The sequence below is a fragment of the Hylobates moloch genome, unplaced genomic scaffold (genome assembly GCF_009828535.3).
Source record: "Hylobates moloch isolate HMO894 unplaced genomic scaffold, HMol_V3 SCAFFOLD_1, whole genome shotgun sequence".
Taxonomy (NCBI): Eukaryota; Metazoa; Chordata; class Mammalia; order Primates; family Hylobatidae; genus Hylobates; species Hylobates moloch.
Window position 1 is genome coordinate 167,148,655 of NW_026652276.1, and position 26,884 is coordinate 167,175,538.

The 26,884-nt window shown below is 34.6% G+C and overlaps 1 protein-coding gene across 2 annotated transcripts in view; it reads right to left on the reverse strand.

Annotated features, from left to right (window-relative positions):
* VPS50 (VPS50 subunit of EARP/GARPII complex) overlaps window positions 1–26,884 on the reverse strand; it is a 133,524-nt gene that overhangs the window by 73,100 nt on the left and 33,540 nt on the right. For both annotated transcript variants that reach the window (XM_032761048.2, XM_058424568.1), the window contains exons 10-12: window positions 20,407–20,449; window positions 18,947–19,045; window positions 15,413–15,553 (exon numbers count right to left, since the gene is read on the reverse strand). In XM_032761048.2, the coding sequence (XP_032616939.1) occupies window positions 15,413–15,553; window positions 18,947–19,045; window positions 20,407–20,449 (283 nt within the window). The remainder of the gene's footprint in view (window positions 1–15,412; window positions 15,554–18,946; window positions 19,046–20,406; window positions 20,450–26,884) is intronic.

Sequence of the window (26,884 nt, forward strand, 5' to 3'; positions counted from 1 at the left end):
ACTCGCAAAAAGGAGGTTGGATTTACAATTCTATCATTTCATTTGTGTAAATTAAGTAAACATCTTTGACAATCTCTAAATTTTTTAAATCATATGGAATAGATATTCTATATCTGACAATAACATTTTAAAATAACTTCTAACATAAACAAGGCTATGAAACAATATATGAACTCAAATACTCTCCTTAATGGAAGTGCATGAATTTTGTTTCCGTTTGTAAAAACAACCAATTTGCCTTCTGCCCTTTTATTTTATTCTATTTTGCAGGCTTCCCATTTGTCATAATGCAGCAATTGCTCCATCATTTGAGATTTTCTAGCATTTCTTTAGTTTGTGATCAATCGACTACAACTTATGCTGATGAAATATTGAAAGTTGAAGACTCTGGTGTAAGTAAACTCCCCAAGATAAACAGCTAGTAGAAATAAGCTATAGCAAGTATTGCCATGGTGTATGGTTGATGCTCATGATGTCACAGTTAGTAGTGGTCCTTGCTCTTTCAAAAGGCTTTTTCTTCCTGTAATGATCTCTCCCTCTAAACTCATTCACCAAAACATTAATTTGGCAAGTGATAAAAATACTAGCTTACATGATTTACTACACTTCCATGTAAGTATATCAAATCTTTGAAACTAAACTAGGAAGTACTAAAATAAAAAAGTTAAGCTCTGGAGTCAGACTGTGGGGTTTATGCCAAGAATGCTAGAATGGCTTAATCTTACAAAATCTATTAATATAATTTGCTCTATTAATAGGTCTAAGGAGAAAAATCAAATGATTATCTCAATAGATCCTGATTTTAAAAAAATTTCTCAAAGTGGGCTTTAAGAAAATTCAAAACCCACTCCTAACAAAAACATATGAGGAAATAAGAATGAATAGGTATTTCCTTAATATGAGAAAACTCTAAGGCACAACCCCTGTGGTCACAAAAAATAAATAAATAAAAAAGATGCCCATTATCTCCACTACTGTTTAACTGTTTACACTGCTATTTATGAGAACACCTGCTAATTCAATAATTTCTTTGTTTGATTCACAGCATATGGGCTGGCATTTAACAATGATTCAGAAGTACAAGCTAATGCAATTAGACTACAGAAAACAGAGGCAAAAGAAAAGGATAAGAAAAAATGAAACTATTTATATCTGCTAATGACATAAAAATATGCCCAGAAATTCCTAGAGAACCAATAATAAAACTAATTCAAACAATAAAAGAATTCAGCAAAGTAGCAAGTTATAAAATTTACATGCCCAAACCAATGGCATTTGTATACAAATAAACATGTAAAAGAGACACTGAATGAGAAACTCTCATTTATAATAACGAGAGAATTTTTAGGAATTTAATAAGAAATTATTGAAAACCAAGAAGAAAACCATGAAACTCTCCCAAGAGACATAAAAATAGACTTGAACAAATGGAAAGAAATCCCTTATTCTTGGTTAGGATGTCTCAACATCATCAAGATGTCAATTCTCCCTAAGTTAATTTATAAATTTACTGAGCTAGCAATAAAAAAGTACAGAAAAAGATCTGGTCTCATATAAAAATCTGATATATGATAAAGATGGCATCGCACATCACTTAGATGAAGATAGTCTTTTCTTCACAAATAGTATTGGGAAAATTGTATAGTTAGCTGGAAAAAGATAAAATTAGACATATTCATCCAGAATACGTAAGAATAAACTCCAAATGAATAAGAGATGTAAATGTCAAAAATAAAACTATACTAGAAGAAAACATGAATCAATTTCTCTCTAACATTGATATGGAAAAAGACTTTCTAATTACCACACAAAATTTACAAGTAATAAAAGTAACATTTGATTTTACTATATAAAAATATAAGTACAATTTGTATAGCAAAAAACACCATATGTGAGGTCAAAAGACAAATGACAACTCTGTAAAATATTCACAACATATATTCACAATAAAGAGCTGATATTCCACATTTATATAGAATTCTTAAAAGTTTGGGGAAAAAAAGACTAAAACTCCTACCAAAAAAATGAGAAAAAATGCACATGAACGCACTTCATAAACAGAGATATAAAAATGGCCCTTCAACACAGAAAAACATGTTCAGCTTTACTTGTAATAGGACAAATATAAGTTAAAACTACAATAAGATGCAAATTCTCACCAATCTCAAAGATTCTCACCAATCTCAATCTTAAAGTTGACCACTGACAAAGATTCTCTCCTTAACCAAACTCTAGTCAGGCTTCTCTGAGCTATCTTCTTAACCATGGCCTAAAAAAACTTGGATGAAACACCTAACAGAGTTTCTGATGGCTCAAGCCACATTCCTAGGATGACTTCAGCCCCACCTTAAAGTGCCAACCTCAAAAAACTCAAGGCTGCCAATGTACTTGAAAAAAAATCGTACTGTTTGTTCCAACATCTGAAGATAGGGCCCCTGTCCCCCAGTCTCTGTGAGAGGGTAGGAGCCTAACCTCCATAAACATCAGTTAGCAAACACAAATGGGTTTCACGTGGACCAACTCCCTTCTCAGTTGTTGTAAATGTTCACTTTTCTGACTCCACTAAGCCCCTGCTCAAGCCCTTCCCTCATTTTCCCTTTAAAAAATGCCCAGTCACCATTGTATCAATCAAAGTTGAATCAGTTCACACTGGACTCTTTTCCCTATTACAATAATATCTTCTGACTAAAACCTGTCCTCAACACTTTAACTAGTATCTGGTTTTATCTTTGACATCATATATGCTCTGTTAGCAAGGCTGTGATGAAACAGGCACTCTCATACATTGCTGATGCAAAATAGTACAGTCCCAAGGAGGGGAATTTGTCACGATCTAACAAAACCTACATGTGTATTTTTTCTTCAACCTAGCAATTCTACTTCTAGGAATTTATACTGAAGGTATACCTCAAACAGTGTGAAAATACATATGCACCATGTTATTTATTAAAGGATTATTTGTAATTGCAGAACACTGAAATATATTTAAATGTCCAAACACAGGAGATTGGTAGAACATTATTCATACATACAAAAGAGTACTTTGCAGCTGTGAAAAACAATTTGGGGTAATTTCTCACATTTACTTTTATAACCGCTACCCTTACAATGAGCCAGTCTTAATGTTTTCCCTTGGTGATATGGTTTGGTTGTGTCTGTCCCCACCCAAATCTCACCTTGAATTGTAATAATTCCCATGTGTCAAGGGCGGGGCAGTTTTCCCCATACTGTTCCCATGATAGTGAATAAGCCTCATGAGATCTGATGGTTTTATAAGTGAGAGTTCCTCTGCACAAGCCCTCTTGCCAGCACCAGGTAAGATGAGACTTTACTACTCATTTGCCTCCCATCATGACTGTAAGTCCTCCCCAGTCATGTGGAACTGTGAGTCAATTAAACCTCTTTCATTTATAAATGACCCAGTCTTGGATGTGCCTTTATTAGCAGCGTGAGAACAGACTAATACACTTGGTTTATTTTTAGCACATAATTATACCTGACATACCTCTTATACCATACACATATGACGAAAGCCATTACTAATGCACAGGGTCAGGAAAAGACTAAAAACCTTTTCCAAGAACAAGGCAAACCAAAAATCCCAAAAAGTTCTGGGCTGCAACTCAGCAATCATACACTCGAATAAAGGTACTCCTCTACAAGTCAGTAGTTCTAACTTTTATTAGCCCAACTTTGCATAAATGTATATATTATGCAAACAAATTAAGTATAGCTCAACATTCTTTCTGGTAGCTAAGAGAAAGGCAGTGTTAGTCATTTTTTTTCCCAAAGAAAAATTATGACTGTACAAATAATTGTGTTATAATTAATTTCTATTATACTTGTCATAGTTTAACCAGAAAATTAAAACTTAGACCTACTATCTTCTATTCTCCACTCAACCACTGTCCATCTCATTATATGCCTATTTATTTGAAAAAAAAGAGGTCCTTCATTATCTTATCTCTTGAGGATTTGCTGAAATTTAATGGGTTTGGATGAGATATACACACACAGATGTTTATGTGAATCTTTTTTTCATAAAAAGTTAAAGTTAGTGAAGCTATAGCAAGCCTTTCTTCTCACTGAACTGATTCAAGTGTAAATAATCCAGAGTTCTAGCTAAACCACTGCACATACCTAAACGTCTCCCAAAAGAACCTAAATTTATTATCTTCAAATATATTCACGTGTACAAACATAAGACTATGATCTACACAGCACCAGCAAACAAGATGACTCTTGCCTAAGTTCATATCCTAAAATAGGAATAAATGTAAAGACCATTTTATTAAATACATATACAGCAAATAGTTTAAGGAAAAAAGGCAAGGTGGGGTAGACTTAAAAAAAATGTTTTCAATAAATTTAAGCCCAGCTATGTTAATCTCTGAAGGTTATACTGGCAATAAGTTAAAAGAGTTATTTCCTTTTAAAATTGAGCCCTTTTCCATTATGTCATGCAACCAGCTGGTGTCAATTCTCACAGTGACAAATGTTTCTCATCCTTTTAAGATCATTTAAGTAAAATCACTTGCAACTAGTATTTTCTACTTTATAAAAATCACCTCCAAATTTCAAAAGAGAATTTTATTACAAAGACATGAATGAATCATAACCAAAGAGATTCAATGAAACTAGAGAATAAGCAAAAAATTACACAGGTAATCAAAAAATAAAAGGCAGGCTAAGAAGAGGAACCTGAGTGTTCCACCCAAATATCAGTTCTTCACATCCGCAGGGCATAATGGAAAGAGACCTAAATTAAGAATTAGAATCCCTGGATTCCAGCTGGCACTAGTTCCATAACTTATCAGTCACATGCCTTAGATAATAAACCACTCTGGTTCTCAGTTTCACCTTTCATAAACGTGTTAGAGATACCTGTATCTTCCTATTTCATCACTGGTTGAAGTCATTCATTTATTACTAAATACCTAACATTGAAACTCAGTTCAGGTTAAGGGGAGACTCATTTGGCATAATACTAGGAATATCATAGCAGAGGAGCACCATATTATAATCCCAGTTCTATGTTCACATCACATATGGAAAATAGCAATGAAAGTATGATTGAATCAATTTACAAAATATTCACATAGTGAGACACCCCCAAGAGCTAAATAACATATCTTGAAATTTTTTTAATAGATAAGAAATCGAAATTTAATTACCAAATATTTCTCTGTGTTCTAAAACTATTTTTCACTGCTACTCTTCAACTGAAAGCTAGTAGCTTCAATTTATTTAGCAAAGATTGTAAAGTGAGGGGAAAAGATAAAATAGGCATATAATCTTTGGGAAATATCCCAAGAAATACACAGAAAAAAAATGAAATTTTAAGCATCCTAATTGAAAAAAAAAATCCATAAACTCTGTAATAGAGACAACATACATGTCTAATAAATTTGGCGATCATAAAAGGTAAACAAATATCCTAGGAGGAAGGATTTGGAGAAGATGAACAAACTGGATGTTCCACGCAAGAAGCTCATAGCATTTCCACTATGCTTCACATTCAAACACCACAATTCACTCCTTAATCCAATTTTGATTAACACTTTCACAAAATCCACAAATCTGATTTCCCATCTCTTATCACTGTCAGTTCAGAGTAACACTTGGCACCTTCCATTTCTTCTATTAACCATCTGAACCAACCTACCTGATTAAAATAAAAATGATGAAACTAGCTTATCAAAACCAGCAACATCTGAGTCTTGACTATAAAATATAAGTTGAGGCCATTTTCAAAGAACAGTGTAAATCCAGAAATTAATATAAGCAGCCTTTATAAGTTTGAAGCACACAATAAAAGAATGTCATCTTCTGAAAGTTATTTAAATGCAAAGTAGGCCGGGCACGGTGGCTCACGCTTGTAATCCCAGCACTTTGGGAGGTCGAGGCGGGCGGATCACGAGGTCAGGAGATCGAGACCACGGTGAAACCCCGTCTCTACTAAAATTAGGCGGGCGGATCACGAGGTCAGGAGATCGAGACCACGGTGAAACCCCGTCTCTACTAAAAAATACAAAAAAAATTAGCCGGGCGTGGTGGCGGGCGCCTGTAGTCCCAGCTACTCGGAGAGGCTGAGGCAGGAGGATGGCATGAACCCGGGAGGCGGAGCTTGCAGTGAGCCGAGAGCGCGCCACTGCACTCCAGCCTGGGCGACAGAGCAAGACTCTGTCTCAAAAAAAAAAAAAAAAAAAATTTTTTTTAAATGCAAAGTAAAGTAGTAAATACGGGAGGAAAAGCTGCTAGTCTTTTGCTTTTTATTCTATAATTTACTTTAATACTCATAAGAAATCTCTATTACTAAATCCCTAGAAAAATTTCTAAGTAAGGCTTTTTATAACAGAGCATCAAAACGAAAAAACTTAGGGATAATTGTAATGAATTATTTTGTTCTTATTCCATGTTTTGATTTAGCACTCTAATCACATCCTAACAAACATAAAGGGAACAGATGTTTTGGCATCCTCACAGAGATCCAAAATTCCCAGTGCCTCCACCCCCCAAAACACACACACAGTGATAGATGGATTTCAAAAAACAACAAAGGGTTGGTTATCAGTATCTTTAGATGAATGCTGTTGGTACTATGAGCTCACATCATCAGAAGCTGCTGGGGAGAATCCTGCTTATCTGAGTGGCTTCTGAAAATATGCTGCTGGTCAAAACATTACCAGGCCCAGGGAGTTGAAAACATCTTTGGGGGTAACTCTGGACCTATGGAAGTGTCTGAGCCAGTATCTAATATTTAATTACTCCAATATCTAATTACTTCTGTGAGGGCCTAGCTGTATGAAATATGATTATCTTAAGAAGTTTCCAACCATTGGAAACCAGACAGGTAGTACTGCATAGTGGGAAGAGCACTGAACTAGATGAAACATGTTTGGGCTTGGAGCCCAACTTCACAACTTACTTGATCATGACTCCTGCATAGCAATTCATGTATTTAAACCCCAAGGGTTAAAGCAAATCTCCTAGAGTCCCTCTGAAGCTTTAAAAGCTATGAGTCTCCATGGACAAAAATATGCATATGCTTTTAGCAAAACTTTCCTTGCAACTCACTGGATTCATTCATGATTTAAGAACAAATATAATCGGGGAGAAAAACACTCATTCTCATCTACCAGGCATTTTATCATTAATGCTAACTATGTATATACACATAAGACATGTAATATGTATGATATAAATAATCCCAACTCAGAATTAAGTAACTAGCACCCGTTAAATTGTGAAATAAAAAGTTCTTCTTTAGTTGGCAGGTTATTCTAATTGCTGTTAAATGGCCTTAATCAAATAGACAGCTCAATATTAGAAAACAAGCAAAGCATGTATAATCAGAATATATAATTATCTTTCAAAGTTTCAAGTGATAAGATGCTATTAACCCTCATGCTGCCTGAGATCACACAAAAAAAGGCAGTGTTTAAATTTAAAAACACTATCAAATAATCAAGTGTTTGGGAGGTTTCAAAAATGGTTTCCTGTTGGGCAAGGTGGCCCAAAAATGGTTTCCTACTAGTAAATTATTTTTTTCTTTCTGCTGGAAGCTGTGTGCCACCATATAAAGATAGGTTGGCTCTTTTTTATCTCCAATCCAATACCCCTCCCTAAAAAAATCACTCAGCAGTCTAAATTACATTGATAATGTTAAGAGTTCTTAGACATGAACATAGAGGCCTTGCCAGACCTGGGCCAGTTTCAAGTGAAGAGAACACCCCTCCACTTCCAGCCAAAACAGTAATACTAGTTACTCAGATAAATGGTTACTCAAAGCATGTGTTCCATAGGCACTCATTATTCCCCGGGTGCATTAGAAACAACCAAACCACCACACTGAAAAATCCGGTTAAACCAAGCCAGACAATCTACTGTTCCTTTCACCTGCCCTGTGCTTTCCTACTCTCATGGCATTGCTCATGACATTTCCCTTCCATTCCTGGGCACACACTGTTCCTGTTGTGCCTGTTGAAATCTAAGACCCAACTTTTTCCTCCCTTGCAAACCTTAAAGAGATATTTTGACCCCTTGGATACCTTATGCCATTTGACCTTTTCTTACTCTACCTCTGATCATAATTAATGTGACCTTAACTAGATTATTACTTTAAAGTCTTATTTGTCCTTGCTGATCTGAACTGATGACTGAGTAAGAAAACTGACAATTGAGTAAGAAAAGCTCAGTAGGCCAGGCGCAGTGGCTCACACCTATAATCCCAGCACTTTGGGAGGCCAAGGCGGGTGGATCACCTGAAGTCAGGATTTCGAGACCAGCCTGACCAACATGGTGAAACCCCGTCTCTACTCAAAATACAAAAATTAGCCGGGTGTGGTGGTGGGAGCCTGTAATCCCAACTACTTGGGAGGCTGAGGCAGGAGGATCACTTGAACCTGTTGAACCCGGGAGGTGGAGGTTGCAATGAGCCAAGATCACGCCATTGCACTCCAGCCCAGGCAACAGATGGAGACTCTGCCTCAAAAAAAAAAAAAAAAAGAAAAGAAAAGCTCAGTAATGACAAGGAAACTGGTTTACACTTAACAAGTTATAGTGCTAAGAATATGAAGTCTGTGTCTTCTACCAGCAGGAAATAGTAACAGGCTAGCTTATTAATTTGCAAGTAGAATAAAATTTCAGACTCTTCACAATTTTTGATGATCCAGAGAGAAAATGGCAGGAAAAAAAAGGAAGAAACAAATAAACTTTCCTTACCTACCTTTTGGTCATTAAGTTTTCATTTTAAAAATTATCAAAATCTACTTAATCTAGAAATCATTACATAAAATTATATACTACAAAATTAGCTAGGTACTCCATATATGTGATAAGAATAAATCTGACAGCTGAATTCTTAGTTCATTCTGAAACTGACCTGAGCAAACCAAGTAAATGATAATATTCTTTGAAGTGAAAAGGTTTCTTTCTCTCTTCAACCAAATATTCAAATTTGCAGCATTCAGCAAGAAAGGTCTACTCACCTACCCAACCACATCAAGCAAATTAACCTCGACAATCAATGAAATGTCATTTAACCTCCTTACCATCCCAAACATGCCTGAGTGATATGCAATACAAATTATTTTTGATATGCTACCTCTGGCATCTGATAATTATGGTATTAAATAAAAGATAATCAGCATTCATGTGCTCAGGGAAAGGAATAAACGCAGACTCTGCTGATCAGGAGTGTAAATTGAAATACCATTTTTTATAGGGCAATTTAGGAAAGACAAACCAAAAGCCTTTAAAATGTAAAGCTTTGACAGACAATGCAATTTCATTTCTCGTGATTTGTCCTAAAGAAATAAAGATGTACACAAAGATTTAGCTTTAAGAATATTTACTACAGTGCTGTTCATAATGACAAAAGCTGGAAATAACATACATATCCAAGAACAGGAAAGCAGTTAATTAATCCACAGCATCTCTTACAGTGAAATACCATTTGGTCATTAAAAATTATGCAAGTAGCATATTTACTGAAATGGAAAAATTATTTTTGTTTTTTGAGACGGAGTCTGGCTCTGTCCCCCAGGCTGGAGTGCAGTGGTGCAATCTCGGCTCACGGCAAGCTCCGCCTCCTGGGTTCATGCCATTCTCCTGCCTCAGCCTCCCGAGGAGCTGGGACTACAGGCGCCTGTCACCACGCCCAGCTAATTGTTTTGTATTTTCAGTAGAGACAGGGTTTCACCGTGTTAGCCAGGATGGTCTCGATCTCCTGACCTGGTGACCCACCCGCCTCGGCCTCCCAAAGTGCTGGGATTACAGGCATGAGCCACTACGCCGGGCCGGAAAAATTGTTTATAATGTAGCAAGTGGGAAAAAAGTTATAAAACAGTTTGTGCAGCTACTTTTAAAAGCTATCAGCTTATATACACATTAAAAGAACCAGCTTTGCATGCAGACATATGCAATTTTTACTTTCTTCTTTTTGCTTGTGTCTTTTCCTACAATTAATGTTTTAGTTGTATAATTTAAAATATGCATATTTTTAAAAGAATGTATATTAATGATTGCTTAATTGGAGCCACTATTATATAACTTACATTATGTCTAGCCCTATAAAGACTGTGAGTAACATAAAGACATATAAATAACATAACAGTTTAAGAAGTCGGAAAACAGAAAAGGGATAAGGAGGCAGCAGTTAATTCTATAGAGAACCCAAAACAAAATGGGTACTAAACATGAACATTAACTTTAGCATTAACTTCCTGCAGTTTATCATCCGTAGTAAAGAGAGTCAATACACTCTCACAGTATCCGACGAGAGAAAATATTAATTCTTCACAAAAATCCTGAGGATTTAGGAACAGAAACATGTTTTCACTCAAAAGAAGAATCTGTCTTTGGGGTTTTATACTAATAACAAAATAAACTGTTATCTTCTACAGGGACCTTACTAAAGATATTGGTTGACTCCCAAAAAATTGACATGATTATAATTCAGTATCAAAAAATATTTTTAAGAATGAAACTTTAAAAGCCTGTAAGAATGGAACATTAGCTCAATATTATAGTTTGTCTATGATGTACTAATATAAAGCACCTGTAAAAGTACACGGCTCAGAGAAGGTGCTCAGTGTTGGTTTTCTTTCCCTCTCACTTAACCTAAACAGACTCTAATTGTGTCAACACCACACCAACTGGAGACAAATATGGCAATCCAATTACTAAGGAAATACCTCCAATGTGCCAGACACTATGAAAACACATAATGCAATAATTTCAGAAGTTTTTTCTGACAGAAACATTTTATTTCCCCAAATAATATATGAGTGTGTATGTATATATGTATATATATAGACAGTATATTTTTACATAGCATATATTTTTACTACATTATGAAATTCATCATAAAAACAGATCTCAAAGCTCATTAAGATCATTTGGAAATGAACAATTTTAAAAATAGTTGAGAAAACTTCAGGCAGTCTAGCCAACTCTATTATCCTAAAATTAATCAATAACATCCTAATTAGCATCTTGAAATAAGCTCCCCAGGAAAACCCATCAGCCTGCCAAAGTAATGTTATTTTTAAAAAGGAAAAAAAAATCCTTATGAATACTTCATAAACTTTCAAATAAACCACAAAGGGTTTCTCTACAAAGGTGCTAAATTAAAAGCTTCCAAATGTTGTCTATAAATCTCTCCGCAAATTGGTGTAAATATGTAGGGTACATCAAAATGTAAATGCAATCACAAACAAGGCTTAATTTTTTAAGTAAATAAAAGTACTACTATGAGCCCTTTATATTTTCCCTTTCCAGAAATGAAGTATGATGAATTTTCATTTGGAAATCTTGCTGCTAAGTTTTAGCAATTTATTTGGGTTTCAAAATAATGAACCCACTTTTTTAAAAAAAGAGTGTAAAAGCAGTAAACCAATACATTCAAGAAAAGCAGAGAAAACAGACTGAAAGACAACAAATAAAAATTATGCATCTAATTAAACCACTCTAAAAACATGTTTAGTAAAGAAAAAAAGTACATTCAACTGCAAAATGATTTCAAAAAGCTCAAAACCAACTGAACTTTTAAACTCAGAGCAATGGTGAATAGAAACAAATGGCAGAAGATTGATTGGGAAAGGATGCTGCTGGCCTTAAGAAATTGAGGTTCTGTATACCAGAGTAAATAAAAACGGAACACTAATTTCATCTCAGATTTCCAAGAGGTTTTTTTTTCTTTTTTTTTTTTAATTAGTTCAATTTCACTGTAGCTCATTTAGGCTGATATCTAAGAATGGTTTAAAATGATACTATGAATAAAGCAAGCAGATGATTATCTCTTTTCATTTCCACTCTCTTTCCATTTAAAGGAAGCACAATTATTCCCTGTTCACAGGAACTCAATCTCCCTCTTATTCTGTACCATTCATCTTAATTTTCAATGTTATTTTTAAGCTCTATGTATGATTAAACACTTCCTTCAAAACATTGCTACTGTACAGAGGATATAAACTGCCAAAATGCCTAGACTCTTTCTTCTCATTTCATGTCAGTCAACACCCTGCACATGTTTTGAGGACTCTCCTGCTTCTTGCTCACCTGATGCCCCACTGCCACATTTGCTCTCACACAAGTATATCTTCGATAATTATTATCAGTTATTTTTAATTACAGGCTAAAATGATCCCCCACTGCCACATATTGAAAAATAAGCAGCTTACATTCTAATACAAGGTTCCTTCATGAATTATCTCTCTTGCCTGAGTTATGCCAGAGTCTTGATATTTTTTCTCACCAGGAAAATGTATTTAGATTTCCCTTCATCAGCTTCTTTATTCAGCTCCTCTATCTTTCCTCTCCTTAGCTAACCACTATATTTTATAGAACCCAGTTACTAAAAGTTAACAACTTTTCATCAAACTAAGTAATAAATAAGCAGAACTAGAAAGAAAGAATTTCTTCCAAATCTTACCTGATTTAACCATCAAATATGACTCAATATTATAAAATAAATTAACAGGTTACAAAAAGGTTTCTGCACTCATATCTGCCTGTAGCAGCACTAACCAGGAGCCTTGGGGGTAATTTCTAGGAGGCCTGGGATGATTTCTAAACTTCTTTAATTTTTTTATTGAGAATAGCCAAAGAAAATGGGTTACCTTGATATGCATCACAATCTTCACCTTATTATGTTAACTCCTTTCTTAAAAAGAAATTCCTCCATGAAGCCATTGCTAATATTTGCTATTATTCTCACCAATTCAAACCAAAGCTACTTCAACTAATGTTTTAGCACAGCTTGAATACCAAAAATGTACAACTGTGTTAGATGAATAATAATATATGTGCCTGCTGTTATGTTTTCTATGACTATACTTCAAAATATTAATAAATCATTGGTTTCCTTAATTTTAGATATACATATATACGTGTGTGTATATATGTGTATATATATATGTACATATATATATATATATATATATCACCTACTATCACACGTATATGGATAATTTTATAATAAAGTACCAGAAGTTTCTTGGGGATAATTTTAACAAGTATTTACTAAAGATGAAATTAAGCATAAGCTATTTATTATCTTATAATTTAAATATATACACAACTACTTCAAAAGATTATTTTACACTCAGCTTTTTTTTTTTTTTTTGAGATAGAGTCTGTCACCCAGGCTGGAGTGCAGTGGCGTGATCTCAGCTCACTGCAACCTCCACCTCCCTGGTTCAAGCAATTCTCCTGCTTCAGCCTTCCCAGTAGCAGGGATTACAGGCATGCGCCACTACACCCAGCTAATTTTTTTTTCTTTTTTTTTGTATTTTTAGTAGAGGCAGGGTTTTGCATGTTGTCCAGGCTGGTCTTGAACCCCTGGCCTCCTTGGCCTCCCAAAGTGCTGGGATTACAGGCATGAGCCACCATGCCCGGCCTACAGTCAGCTTTTTTAAAAAGTGAAAGAAACTCAGAAGAAACATAATGACAAACACCTTGAGCACAAATTTTTGTTCATAAAAATTTGTAAGCCAAACATACCTTTCAGCTTTTTGTTATGTAAATGCACAGAAGGGCTTTCTCAAGAAGCATGAACACAATATACGTCTTTGACTTTTTTAAAAGCATATAAAAATGGTCAATAAAAGAAAGCAAACTATACGCACACAAACACACACAACAGATTTAACCAAATTTAAAAAGATGAAAAGACAAAAATCTAATTTGTTTAAAATGTTTGGTTTAATTTTTAAGAGTTCTTTTCTGCTTTAACAGGAAAAAATTGCTAACGTAATAAATTGCTTTACCATCTATTAGTGATAGCAACGTTATAATAAAAAAATTAACAAAACTTATTAGAATAAAAAAGTGATTGGGTAATTTTATAATATATACTATCAAAGTAAGAACATATATGAATAAGAAAAATAACAATAAACAAAACATTTCAAAATTATTAATATTTACCAAATGATAGCTATACCTAAAACTGAACATTTAAAGACAAAATTATGCAACTACATCACACTTAAAGTTAGTAATCATAAAATCTGTAAAACAGTCCTCATGGTTTCTACAATTAGTTTAAAAGGATATTTTTAGCCGCATTAACATACATCCACTGTCATTATTAACTTAATCTTTAATACATCATATATAATCACACCCTTCCAGGATACTTATTGTAGCTCAGGTAAGAAAATTTCTGTAGTACCCAACAGACATATAACCAGCAGGTTTGACAAAGAAATTCATTGAAGGATGAAGATTACTTAATTTTACACTAATTCCTGGACACAATTACAAAACAGAATAGATATCTACTTACTAGAAGTGTTACAATTTCCTGACTTGACATTAAACTCAAGGATATCCCAGTGAGAGACATAGTGCATTCTTAGGCTAAAGGAAGAAATCATGGTAAACAGTACCTCCACATGGTTAAATCAAGTGGTCAATCCTGTAATATCACCATATTCAGACTCTCAGCAGCATCTGACATAGGTTCCATTCTTCTTGAAAGGCTTCCTTCTTCATGCTGTTGTGACACTACCATCTCCTAGTTTTCCTCCTACCCAGCTAGTTGCTCTAAGACTCTACTAGTCTCACTCCTCTGTCTAACCCCTGAATGTTACAAGACCCAGGGCCCTCATGTCTTCTTTATTTATACCCTTTCACCTCAATCTTCTTACCTGGTATCAGGGCTTTAAATACAATAGATGCTGATGACTCCTAAATTTACGAACTCAGCCCTGATCACTCTAGGTTCTTCTATGCAACTGCGTCCTCAACAAGTCCACTTGAATGTTTAATAGATACCAAACAGGGCTCCTGATTTTTTACCGAAGTCCTGTTCCTTCCCAGTCTTCCCTATAAAAGCAAATGGCACTACCATTCTCTCAATTATTCATCATTCTCTTTTCCTCACACTCTACATCAACTCCTCAGCAGGACCTACTTCTAAAACAGAAGCCAAGTCAGTCTGCTTCTCACCTGTTAGGTTATACTACCTAAAGACCTATGTTTCTTTAAAAAGAAAAAGAAAAAACCAGTTACAAATGCTAACAAAGGCAGCATTCGTACACATGAAAAAACTGGTTGAAAGTCTGTACAGAAAACCAGCAATGATGGTTGCTTAGAAGCCTACTGGATGCAATCATAGGAGATAATTCGGAGCCTGAGAGAGATGGGTAAAAGAAGCTAAGAAATGGTAAAGAGTCGATTGAGAAGCAATCATACTCCAATCTCAGTAATCTTTACCATTTGTGTGACTGAGTCCTCCAATTTCTCTATGAGGAAAAGAACAACTTGGGAGAAAAAAAAATTTTTGGCAAAGATTTACTTTTATTTTAGTGGCACCTTCAAATAGGTAGGTACTAAGATAAAGGAAATATAAATTTAAAATCTAAAGGAGAGATATATGAATAGTAATTAAGTCACTACATACTGTACAGAGATCCTTATATTGCAGCTTTTGGAATTTTGTGTCTGTGTTTCCTGCACATAGTTCCACATAACCAAGAACAACTTGAAACACAGTGTTGTGAATGGCTTGGGTGAAGTGCATATGAAGTTGATCCATTGCTGTCTGTGGAAAGAAAAAATGCACAACATAATTTCACATTATTAAAATAAATAAATTTCAACAAATTGAAAAAACCCAGGGAAACATCTTTTCAAATAATAGTTACAACACAAAGATAATATTTTTCCCAGAATTATACCTGTAGGGTATATTATTTGCAAATAACCCTTCACATAAGCAGATTATCAGAGCACTCAAAATAAATGCGACTCATGAACACTGCTCTGTTGTTCTTTATAACTGGTACTCATCTTGCTCTTTCTAAAATATGTTGTACACAACCATATCTCTAATTACCCTCTGCATCATTCTGCATGTATTCCTTCTTTTATATCATTCAGTGCACTTCTCAATGGTAATCTTCTCAGGGAACCTTCCATGACTAGCCTATATGAATCAGTACTTTCTATCTCTGCATCCACATACTCTGATTTATATTTCTTTGTAACATTTGTTACTACCTGACATCATATTCATTTACAGGCATACCTCACAAAGCAAATTTTTTGGTTTCCCAGTGCATATAAAAGTTACATCTACACTGTACTATAGTCTATTTAAAGTGTGAAATAGCATTATGTCTTTAAAAAACAACATATAAACCTTAATTTTAAAAAATTGCTAAAATTAAAAAAAAGGCTAATAATCATCTGGGCGTTCAGTGAGTCGATCTTTTTTCTGGTCGAGGGTCTTGCCTCAATGTTGACGGCTGCTGACTGATCAGGGTGCTGGTTGCTAAAGGCTAAAGTGGCTATGGCAATTTCTGAAAAGACAACAGTGAAGTTTCCTGCATTAGTTGACTCTTCTTTTCACAAAATATTTCTCTGTAGCATGTGATGCTGTTTGATAGCATTTTATCCACAGTAGAACTTCTTTCAAAACTACAGTCAATCCTCTCAGACCCTGCTGCTGCTTTATCAACTAAGTTTATGTAATATCCCAAATTATTTCTTGTTATTTCAACAATGTTCATGGCATCTTCACTAGTAGATTCCATCTCAAGAAACCACCGTCTTTGCTCATCCATAAGAAGTAACTCCTACATCCATTCAAGTTTTATCATAAGATTGTAGCAATTCAGTCACATCTTCAGGCTCCACTTCTAATTCTACTTCTGTTGATGTTTCTACCACATGTGCAGTGATTTCTTCCGCTGAAGTTTTGAACCCCTCAAAGTCATCATGAAGGTTGGAATCAACTTCTTCCAAACTCCTGCTAATGTTGCTATTTTGACCTCCTCTCATGAATCACGAATGTTCTTAATGGCACCTAGAATGGTGAATCCTTTATGGGAGTTTTCAATTGACTTTCCTGAAATCCAGCAGAGGAATCACAAATGTTCTTAATGGCATATGGTAAATCCAGAAGGTTTTCAATTTACTCTCCCCAGATCCATCAGAATAATCACTATCTATGGTACCTACAGCCTTATAAAATGTATTTCTTAAGTAGTATGACTTGAAAGCCAAAATTACTCCTTGATCCATGTGATGCAGAATGACTGTTATCAGGCATGAAAACAACATTCATCTTCTTGTATATCTCCATCAAAGTCATGGGGGACTAAGTACATTGTCAACGGACAGTAATATTTTGAAAGGGACATTTTTTTTCTGAGCAGGTGGTCTCAACAGTGGGCTTAACACATTCAGTAGGCCATGCTATAATCAATGTGCTGTCATCCAGGCTTTGTTACTCCACTTATAGAGCACAGACAGAGTAGATTTAGCAAAATTCTTAAGTGTCCTAGGATTTTCAGAATCATAAATGAGCATTGGCTTCAACTTAAAGTCTCCACATGCCTTATAGCCCCTAATAAGAGAGTCAACCTGTCCTTTGATGCTTTGAAGCCAGGCATTGACTTATTCTCTGTACCTCTGAAAATCCTAGGTGGCATCTTCTTCCAATAGAAGGCTGTTCCGTGTAACTGAAAATCTGTCCTTTAGCACAGCCATCTTCACTAAGCTTAATCATTTCTAACTTCTGATTTAAAGTGAGAGACATGAAGCCACTGTAGGTTTATTAATTGGCCTATTTTCAATACTACTGTGTCTCAGAAAAGAGGGAGAGAAGGGGGAATGGCCAGTTGGTACAGCGGTCAGAACACACATTTGTGAATTAAGTTCTCCATTTTATATGGGCACAGTCCATGGACCACAAAACAATTACAATAATAACATGAAGCTCACTAAACACAGATCACCATCCCAGATATAATAATGATGAAAAAGTTGGAAATACTGCAAGAATCATGAAAATCTGACACACAGACATGAAGCGCATGCATACTCTTGGAAAAATGGCACTGACAGACTTGCTTGATGCAGGTTTGTCATAAACCTTTAATTTGCAAATAACACAGTATCTGAAAAGCACAATAAAGTGAAGTGTAATAAAAAGATGTATGCCAGTATCCTTCACTAAAAGGTAAGACACATAAAAGCCTATATCCAGACACCTGAAGCAATGTGCGTAGGAGGTACCAAAAATATTTATGGAATTTAAGACTTCATCTTATGAGGGAAATGAGAAGTTATAATCCTATTTTCAAAGGTGTTTAAACATATCCCTCAAAATTGCTAAGTTCTTTCTTCTTAGATTTTTTTCTTGGGTAGAGCTTAAGACATGAAAATTAAATTACAATAAACAGTAAAATTTCTTTATTCAGATTTCAAAATGTAGAGTTTAAATTGCTTAGCAAAATCTTAAACTTCCTTCTAAAAGAGGGGACCATTTAAGGGAAGAAAACATTTACATCTATCACATTAAATGCTGTATAGGTAAACATATAATCCTATACAAACAAAAGATACAATTAACTTTCAAAACCATGGCACCTGTTTCAAATTTTTCAAGGAAGTCCTTGAAAAGTAAGAGTATGAAAAGCCATATATTATGAGAGAAGTTATGATATTTGGGGGATAAAAGGACCCTCTGAAATATCTGATAAATAAAATGGACTTGTTTTACAGATAAATGTACAAAATATACAATGCTGACATATCACTTTGAGGGAGTTGTGCTGGCCTATCTAACAACACGTGAAGCTGCAAATTAGGAAGTCCTGTTTCAGAACCAAGAGCTGAGTTAAAAGAGGCTACATGTTGTCTCCCACTGAATTATAATATACTTATTAGAAAATCTACATAAAATTGTGAAAATATTAAACCTGACAAGTACTTCATAGTTTAAAACAAACTACTGTAATGTTTTAACCACATTATATACCCTCTAAGTCTATAAGAACAACCATTTTATCACTGTTAATTCAGAATAAAAATGTACTTCATTAAATAAAACTTTTTAAGGACATGAGATTAATAATATTCAGACTTAATCATGAAGGACAACAAATTCCTGATTAAGGAAAAATCCAAACATCCTTTTGAAACAAACCTGTGTTTTTCCAAGAAGTCGATAAGCTTGTTGAACCTTGGTATAATGGTTAATGTCAAAATTCTTGCAGATTTTGGAAAGAGCTACGTCCAGCTGTTCCTATGTAATTAAAAGAAGAAGCAAGACATGGTTAAGGAATTATGTTTTCAAGGCAATGAGAAGAAAACATTAAGACTAATTTCTCACTTTTAGTTAACATTTAAACACACTTACTATCATACCAGATTTAGAAGTCAAAAACAAATTTAAATAAAGTTATAAATTGCAATTGTAAATGTATTAGCAACTATAATCAAGTTTACCAAGATATTAACATGTGAATTTCTATGCCTTAAAACCCATACTTAGTGTTTTACAGGAAACTAAATAATAGTTTTGTAATGAATCTTACTCTTACTACTACTTAATGTTTCCTCAAGCATCTGCTAAAATCTTATATAAACTGAATTTGTGGGACTACTGGAGAACAATAAAACAATCTTTCTCTAATCAACGAAAAGGAATTCTCAACAAAACTACATTGAATTTAAAAGTATATTCCTCAAGGTTTAAGCTCTTATATCTAATTACTATGCTTTATGGATTTCTATCTCAATGATTTTACTTTGAAATAAGAGTTTTTAATATAAATACAGAATAATATCTATTAAGAGTGAAGAAATACTGGGCTCTCAAAAGAAAGCCTTCATTAAAATATTCAGGGAATTGTTAACTTAAGCCACTCAAAGCAGTTGTTTCTGTGACTATCAAACAAACTGTCATTCTCACAATTATTTAATAGCAAATAGTTGCATTTGTGGTCAAAAATTACTTTCTCAAAAGGTAATTTGAAAGTCCAATCTCAACTTTTATAAATACTCTTATCAGGAAAACAATAAAAGACTAGAAGAAACCAAATAATTCTTATTTATTAAAATGAATACCCTCCTTTGCAAAGATTGTCAAGGAAAGAGATGAATTTTGAATGTATGTAACAGGCAAAACATGCTTCATGCTCACAATTACATATCTCTTTCTTTTTAGTTTCTACGTTTTTGATGAGCTATATGAGTATAATTATGAGGTTTAGGAATTTTGGAGGGTTTTCATCAGCCAATAATTACTTACAAGTAAATTAACTCACTAAAACAATAAAGTAACTGATAATTAAAATATAATTAATACATAGAAAGTATTTTGGCTATTATATAATTTATATGAAAACACACCTATGACTAATAGTTTGGAAATTTTTCTTGGAAATGGCAATATTTTCAAATGCTGTTTTGAGATCCCATAATTTACAAGTAAATTTTTACACTAACTTGACCATAAATAGATATTCCAAATGAAAATCAAGAAATTCAGTGATCTAGAGACATTGGTAATAAGATAAAAGCCAAAACACAATGTTGCACCTAGGCTATTCAAAAACTTCTGAAAAGAAAAAGTCATTAAGGTTAGGATATAATCCTTCTTACCTCAATCTGTTCCAAAGTATCTTGCAGCTTTGAATTCAGTTCACTATTGAAAAAAAAAAAAAACAGAGTTTTTTTCTATTTCTGAGACAAACCAAGTGCTAAATAAATACATACTACCTGAATAATTAATCCGTAAATTCAAAGATTTAAGAGTATAGACCGTAAGACATGCTGCTGAATTCTACATATAGACAATGCAATAAGAAAAAGTACTAGAAGGGAATAAGAGTCATTACCAGCAGCAACAGGATTGTGTGAGTAGAAAGAAAGAATCTACAGATAAAAATAAAAAAAACTGAAGAATTTAAATTGATAAATTTTACATAAACAGTGTGTCTATATAAACAATGTTTGTGTGTTTAACAGCCAATTGAATATCCTCTTTCTCAGTGATCTGAAGACTTTTACCCTTTATTTTTATTCTATCTGTTTCAAGTGTATTGGTCATTCAGGAAATGCAAATTAATACTATAAAAACACTATAACAAATGAAAAGAATGGCTAAAAATATTTTTAAAAAATTAAAAATGACACCACCAAATGTTGGCAAGGACGTTGAGCAAACAGAACCACTCATTTGATGCTAGAGGAAGGGGAAACTGATATAACCTCTTGGAAAACTCTAATATCTACTGAAACAACACACACTCTACCTCCCAGCAGGTCTAGTCCTGGATACATACCAAACAGAAAAGCACACAGAATCCTTGCAGTATTATTTTTAATAGGCAAAAACCTGAGGCAACACAATTGTCTAGAATAATTAGATAAGCAAAATGTGATATATTCATACAATAAAATCCTATAGCAATTAAAATTTATGTGAATCCCAAAAGCATGTTTGGCAAAAAAAGTCAGTAAAAAAATGGTATATACTGTATGCTTCCATTTATTTAAAGTTCTAAACAAGCAAAACTAATTTTGGTGACAGAAGCCAGAACAGTGCTTACCTTAGAAGAATGACAGGGATGAGACATGCGAGAAGTCTGTGGGGTGTCAGAAACTGTTTCTACTTCTAGGTGGTAATTACATAACTATGTTTACTTTATAAAAGCTTACTGAGTTATACTCATACACTTAGGACATGTGATTGAATCTAGATTTTTTCCCCCTTTAATTCTTACGAGGTCAGTAAAAACAAAAATCAATAGAACTAACATTATTTGAATTATTATATCTCACTACTAAAAAGGATGTGATATCTAACAAAATAAATGCAATCACAGAGAACATATTTTAACAAGAAAGAATAAAACCTAATTGTTCTTAAAATAGTACGAACAAGTGAAAGACGTTTAGCACACCAAAATCAAAGGTATTTAAAATTGCTATCTACTGATAATAAACTTGACTCTCAAATTCCTAGCAGCCAAAACAAATAGGGAGGGCCATAGTACTTAATCCAGTGTCTATAACAGAAGAACATACCAGTAGCTCAAAAGGGAAAAATACATCAAAACAAAAATATAAAAAATCACTTTTGCTTGCATTAAGTTCTGAGAGAAAATTTTGCCAGTGTCTTGATCTCCAAAGGCACAACACCCTTGACAATATCCTTACAATACATACAATAATGGGTTCCTTGCATTTGCTTCTTATAGAGCCTTTCAAGGCAAGCTACAGAGATAATACCAGAGTGAGATATAGATAGATATAGATAGTAATCTGTCAGAAAAGTAAAACCAATGTAATACAAGCACACAGTTTTTGATGCTCTCAGTGATAAATGTCCAAACATCTAGAAGAATTAGATCATTTTCTGCAAATAGTATTTATCATAAGCATACTCTGAATTGAAGTTGAGGACTGGAGAGTATATTCTCTAGTAAAAACTGGAAGTGAGCAAAACTATATCCTTTGACAATTAACAGTGTAGGACTGATACCTTATTAGAAAAATTAAAATCTCTAACCACGATTTGTGCCTGAAATATAGCCAAATCCTCAGACATAGATTAAGGGAATACTTGCAGGTAGGACTGAAATTTCCTTAAAAAAATAATTCTAGGACAATTCCTGCCAAAAAAAAAATGAACGGATAAATAAGTGAATGAAGAATGAAAACTATTGTCCCCAAAATAATTCCCCCAAAAGGATAGCTATGGTAGTGTCTTAACACTTTCAAAGAATTAAATAAATCCTCACCCAATCCCAAGAAAAGCAAAACAAAATAAATCAGTATCTTCTCTCCCTCAGAGCTGTTCCTTCTCCCATGTTCTCTGTCTCGATTCACAGCATCACCACCTATTCAAACAAAGCTGAAAATGTCAGCGTCATCTTGCATTCTTCCCTCTCTATATGTAATTGGTAATCAAATCCTGATGATTCTACCATTTCATTTCAGTATTTCCCATATCCACCTGTGCTTATCTTTTCTCAATTCTATGTCCTAATTCAAGCATTATCACCTTTTGCTTAGGGAATATAAATCATTCTGTTACAAAGATACATGCACGTGTATGCTCACTGCAGCACTATTCACGATAACAAAGACATGTGGATAACAAAGACATGTGAATAGCAAAGACATGTGAATAGCAAAGAAATGAGTCAACCCAAATGCCCATCAATGACAGACTGGATAAAGAAAATGTGGTACATATACACCATGGGATACTATGCAGTCATAAAAAGGAATCAGATCATGTCCTTTGCAGGGACATGGATGAAGCTGGAATCCATCATCTCCAGCAAACTAATACAGGAATAGAAAACCAAACACCACGTGTACTAACTTATAAGTGGGAGCTGAACAATGAGAACACATGGACACAGGGAGGAGAAAAACACAGTGGGGCCTATCAGGAAACGGGTGGGAAGAAGAGCATCAGGAAAAATAGCTAATGCATGCCAGATTTAATACCTAGGTGACGGGTTGATAGGTGCTGCAAACCATCATGGCACTCATTTACCTATGTAACAGACATGCACATCCTGCACATGTACCCGGAACTTAAAATAATGAAAAAAAAATAGCCCTTTGTCAGATGAGTAGGTTGTGAAAATTTTCTCCCATTTTGTAGGTTGCCTGTTCACTCTGATGGTAGTTTCTTTTGCTGTGCAGAAGCTCTTCAGTTTAATTAGATCCCATTTGTCAATTTTGGCTTTTGTTGCCATTGCTTTTGGTGTTTTAGACATGAAGTCCTTGCCCATGCCTATGTCCTGAATGGTAATGCCTAATATCCAGAATCTACAATGAACTCAAACAAATTTACAAGAAAAAAACAAACAAGCCCATCAAAAAGTGGGTGAAGGACATGAACAGACACTTCTCAAAAGAAGACATTTATGCAGCCAAAACACACATGAAAAAATGCTCATCATCACTGGCCATCAGAGAAATGCAAATCAAAACCACAATGAGATACCATCTCACACCAGTTAGAATGGCCATCATTAAAAAGTCAGGAAACAACAGGTGCTGGAGAGGATGTGCAGAAATAGGAATACTTTTACACCGTTGGTGGGACTGTAAACTAGTTCAACCATTGTAGAAGTCAGTGTGGCGATTCCTCAGGGATCTAGAACTAGAAATACCATTTGACCCAGCCATCCCATTACTGGGTATATACCCAAAGGACTATAAATCATGCTGCTATAAAGACACATGCACACGTATGTTTACCGCGGCACTATTCACAATAGCAAAGACTTGGAACCAACCCAAATGTCCAACAACGATAGACTGGATTAAGAAAATGTGGCACATACATACACCATGGAATACTATGCAGCCATAAAAAATGATGAGTTCATGTCCTTTGTAGGGACACAGATGAAACTGGAAATCATCATTCTCAGTAAACTATCACAAGGACAAAAAACCAAACACCACATGTTCTCACTCATAGGTGGGAACTGAACAATGAGAACACATGGACACAGGAAGGGGAACATCATACTCCAGGGACTGTTGTGGGGTGGGGGCAGGGGGAGGGATAGCATGAGGAGATATACCTAATGTTAAATGATGAGTTAATGGGTGCAGCACACCAACGTGGCACATGTATACATATGTAACAAACCTGCACATTGTGCACATGTACCCTGAAACTTAAAGTATAATAAAATAAAATAAAAAAATAGCTTCCTAACGAATCTGCACATGCAACACACCTATTTTAATCAATCTATCCATTTATTTGACAAACACCATCAACCAAACATTGTACAACATCCTTCAAAAAGCTGTCAAAAATAGCTCTGAGCAGGGGTCTAACTTCACATTGGATCTGGTCAATATTCTATATGATTTGGCAGACACAATGTTGTCAAAAGGCTTTATGCAAGGCAAATGCTATCTAGTCCTGTGGGCTCTACCATTTCCTGTAGTCTTACATCTGGCAGCCTCACATTTATATGACCTGCCTGGTCCCTAAAGACATCTGAGTGCAGCTCTTAAGTAAAGCAAAAATAAAACCACATTAATCTCCTGCTTTAAATCTTTTGGTGGCTCCCTATTAAACTAACGAGAAAAGCCCCAAATTAGTATGGCATGTAAGACCTTTAACAATCTGACATGAAAAAAATAACTTTGCATTGACTTCTCAATGCCTATATTTTAGACATATGTACTGTGCACAGCACCTGAACCAAACTCCAGACTTTCACACCCTCAGTTCTTGTACTAGTGCTCACAGTAACTTGAATATCCCTTCTTCCTTTCTCACTCACAAACATCCATCTATCTTTCCAGGCTTTATTCGAATACCATCTTCTCTGGGAAGTCCTTCCCTGCTAAGTAACTACCCCCACAACCTTCAGAATACTCTGTTGACGGCATCCTGTATTACAGTAAGGAATACCTGTGGCTCTGTCTCCAAGGCACAAGTGTTTAAGGCACTGTGGCTTACTCACCAGTGACTCCCCAGAACTAAATTTACTACCTAACTCAGAGCAGGTAATAAATATTCTAAGTCAAATTTGTAATTCAAAGAAAAATGGTAACATTTTGCCATCATTCCATTAGCCCCTATTCTCTACCTCAGTAAATAAAACTACAGAGATAGAAGGAAAGGGAAGAGAATGTTTTAGAAGAAAAAGAACCACACTGAACTCTGGGTCTGCAGGAGCCTTAGCAAGAAAAGAGAGATGAGTAAGAGTTAAAGACAGTTCCACTATCATATGGAGTTCAAAATTTCACCCAAGGCTGATCCTAGAGTAACAGAAGCAGAGAGGCAAGGACAAGTGGAATAATGGGTAATTCAGAACTGGTAAACATATTCCTTTAGGGAATATTTTGAGTCTGAAGGAAAAAGAAATATATCTGGATTCATTCACAAGTGAAAGCAATGATTTCTTCAGCTTCTCCATCAAAACAAATGGGCTTTAGTGTTGGTTTATGAAATTATAATAAACCTAGATGTTTTTATGGCTGTTGTTAAAGGTAAATAATTCTATATCCTATTTATTAAGATTTAATGCAAATGTGGTAAGGTAAACAGCATATGGAAGATTACAAACATAAAAATCTATAAATCAAAAATTTGGTTTCATTAAAAATGCTTTCAAAATGTACAACTGCAATTTGACAACAATTTACTACTAATTAAAAATACATCTATAAAATTATGTGATTAAATTACAGTGGACATTAACTGTACAGCTTTTAAAGAAGCTCTTAGCCATCATTTAGAAACATGAATTCAATCCATTTTGATCAATTAATCGAAGTATGTTAAAAGGATCTATTCATAAACATTTTGATAAATAAATGCAGCATTATGGTCAAAAAACTACCAGTTCTAAGATGGAAGGCTAAAAGCCTTTAAAAGCGATCTGCAAGCTGAATGGAATGAATCAAACAATTCTGCAAAGGGTTTTTACCATCACTACAGGAAATATTAGGAATAATTTATCCATAAAGAACCAATTAATAGTGTTCTTTAAACAACTAATCTAGGACACACATACACTCACAAGAATGAGTCCTAGAAAGGTTGCATATAAATCAAGATTTTGAACAAATCTGACTGTACAGAAAGACAAGATGGCACAGCGATAATATCTTAATGATCTTTCCCTGGTCTGTTATTAATGAACCATATGATTTAAGTCAAGTCCTTTAATATCTCTGGGCATCAGTTTCCTATATAAAGGTGGGCTAGATAGAAAGGGTTGCTTCCAGCTCTAATGTTTCATGATTTTATTATATGCTGAAGACAAGTTACTCAATTGCCCAATTTGTAAATGGTTCAGTAAAGTTCTAAAACTTTTAGAATGAGCTTAAGCAAATGTACTTCCAAGTTTATACTGTATCTCCATGGCCCTAAGACATTGACGTTCCAGTCTGTTTAAATCAGAGCCTATTCCAGTGGTTTTCAATCTACTTACAGGAAGCAGAGAATTTATCAGCAGACCTCAGAGAAACTGATTTTTCAATATCCTAAAGCTAAACCAACAACTCTTAAGCACCATGAAGCGTCTATGTGATCCTTCAAACCATATATAACCAGGCTATAACAGAACTCCTAAGATCA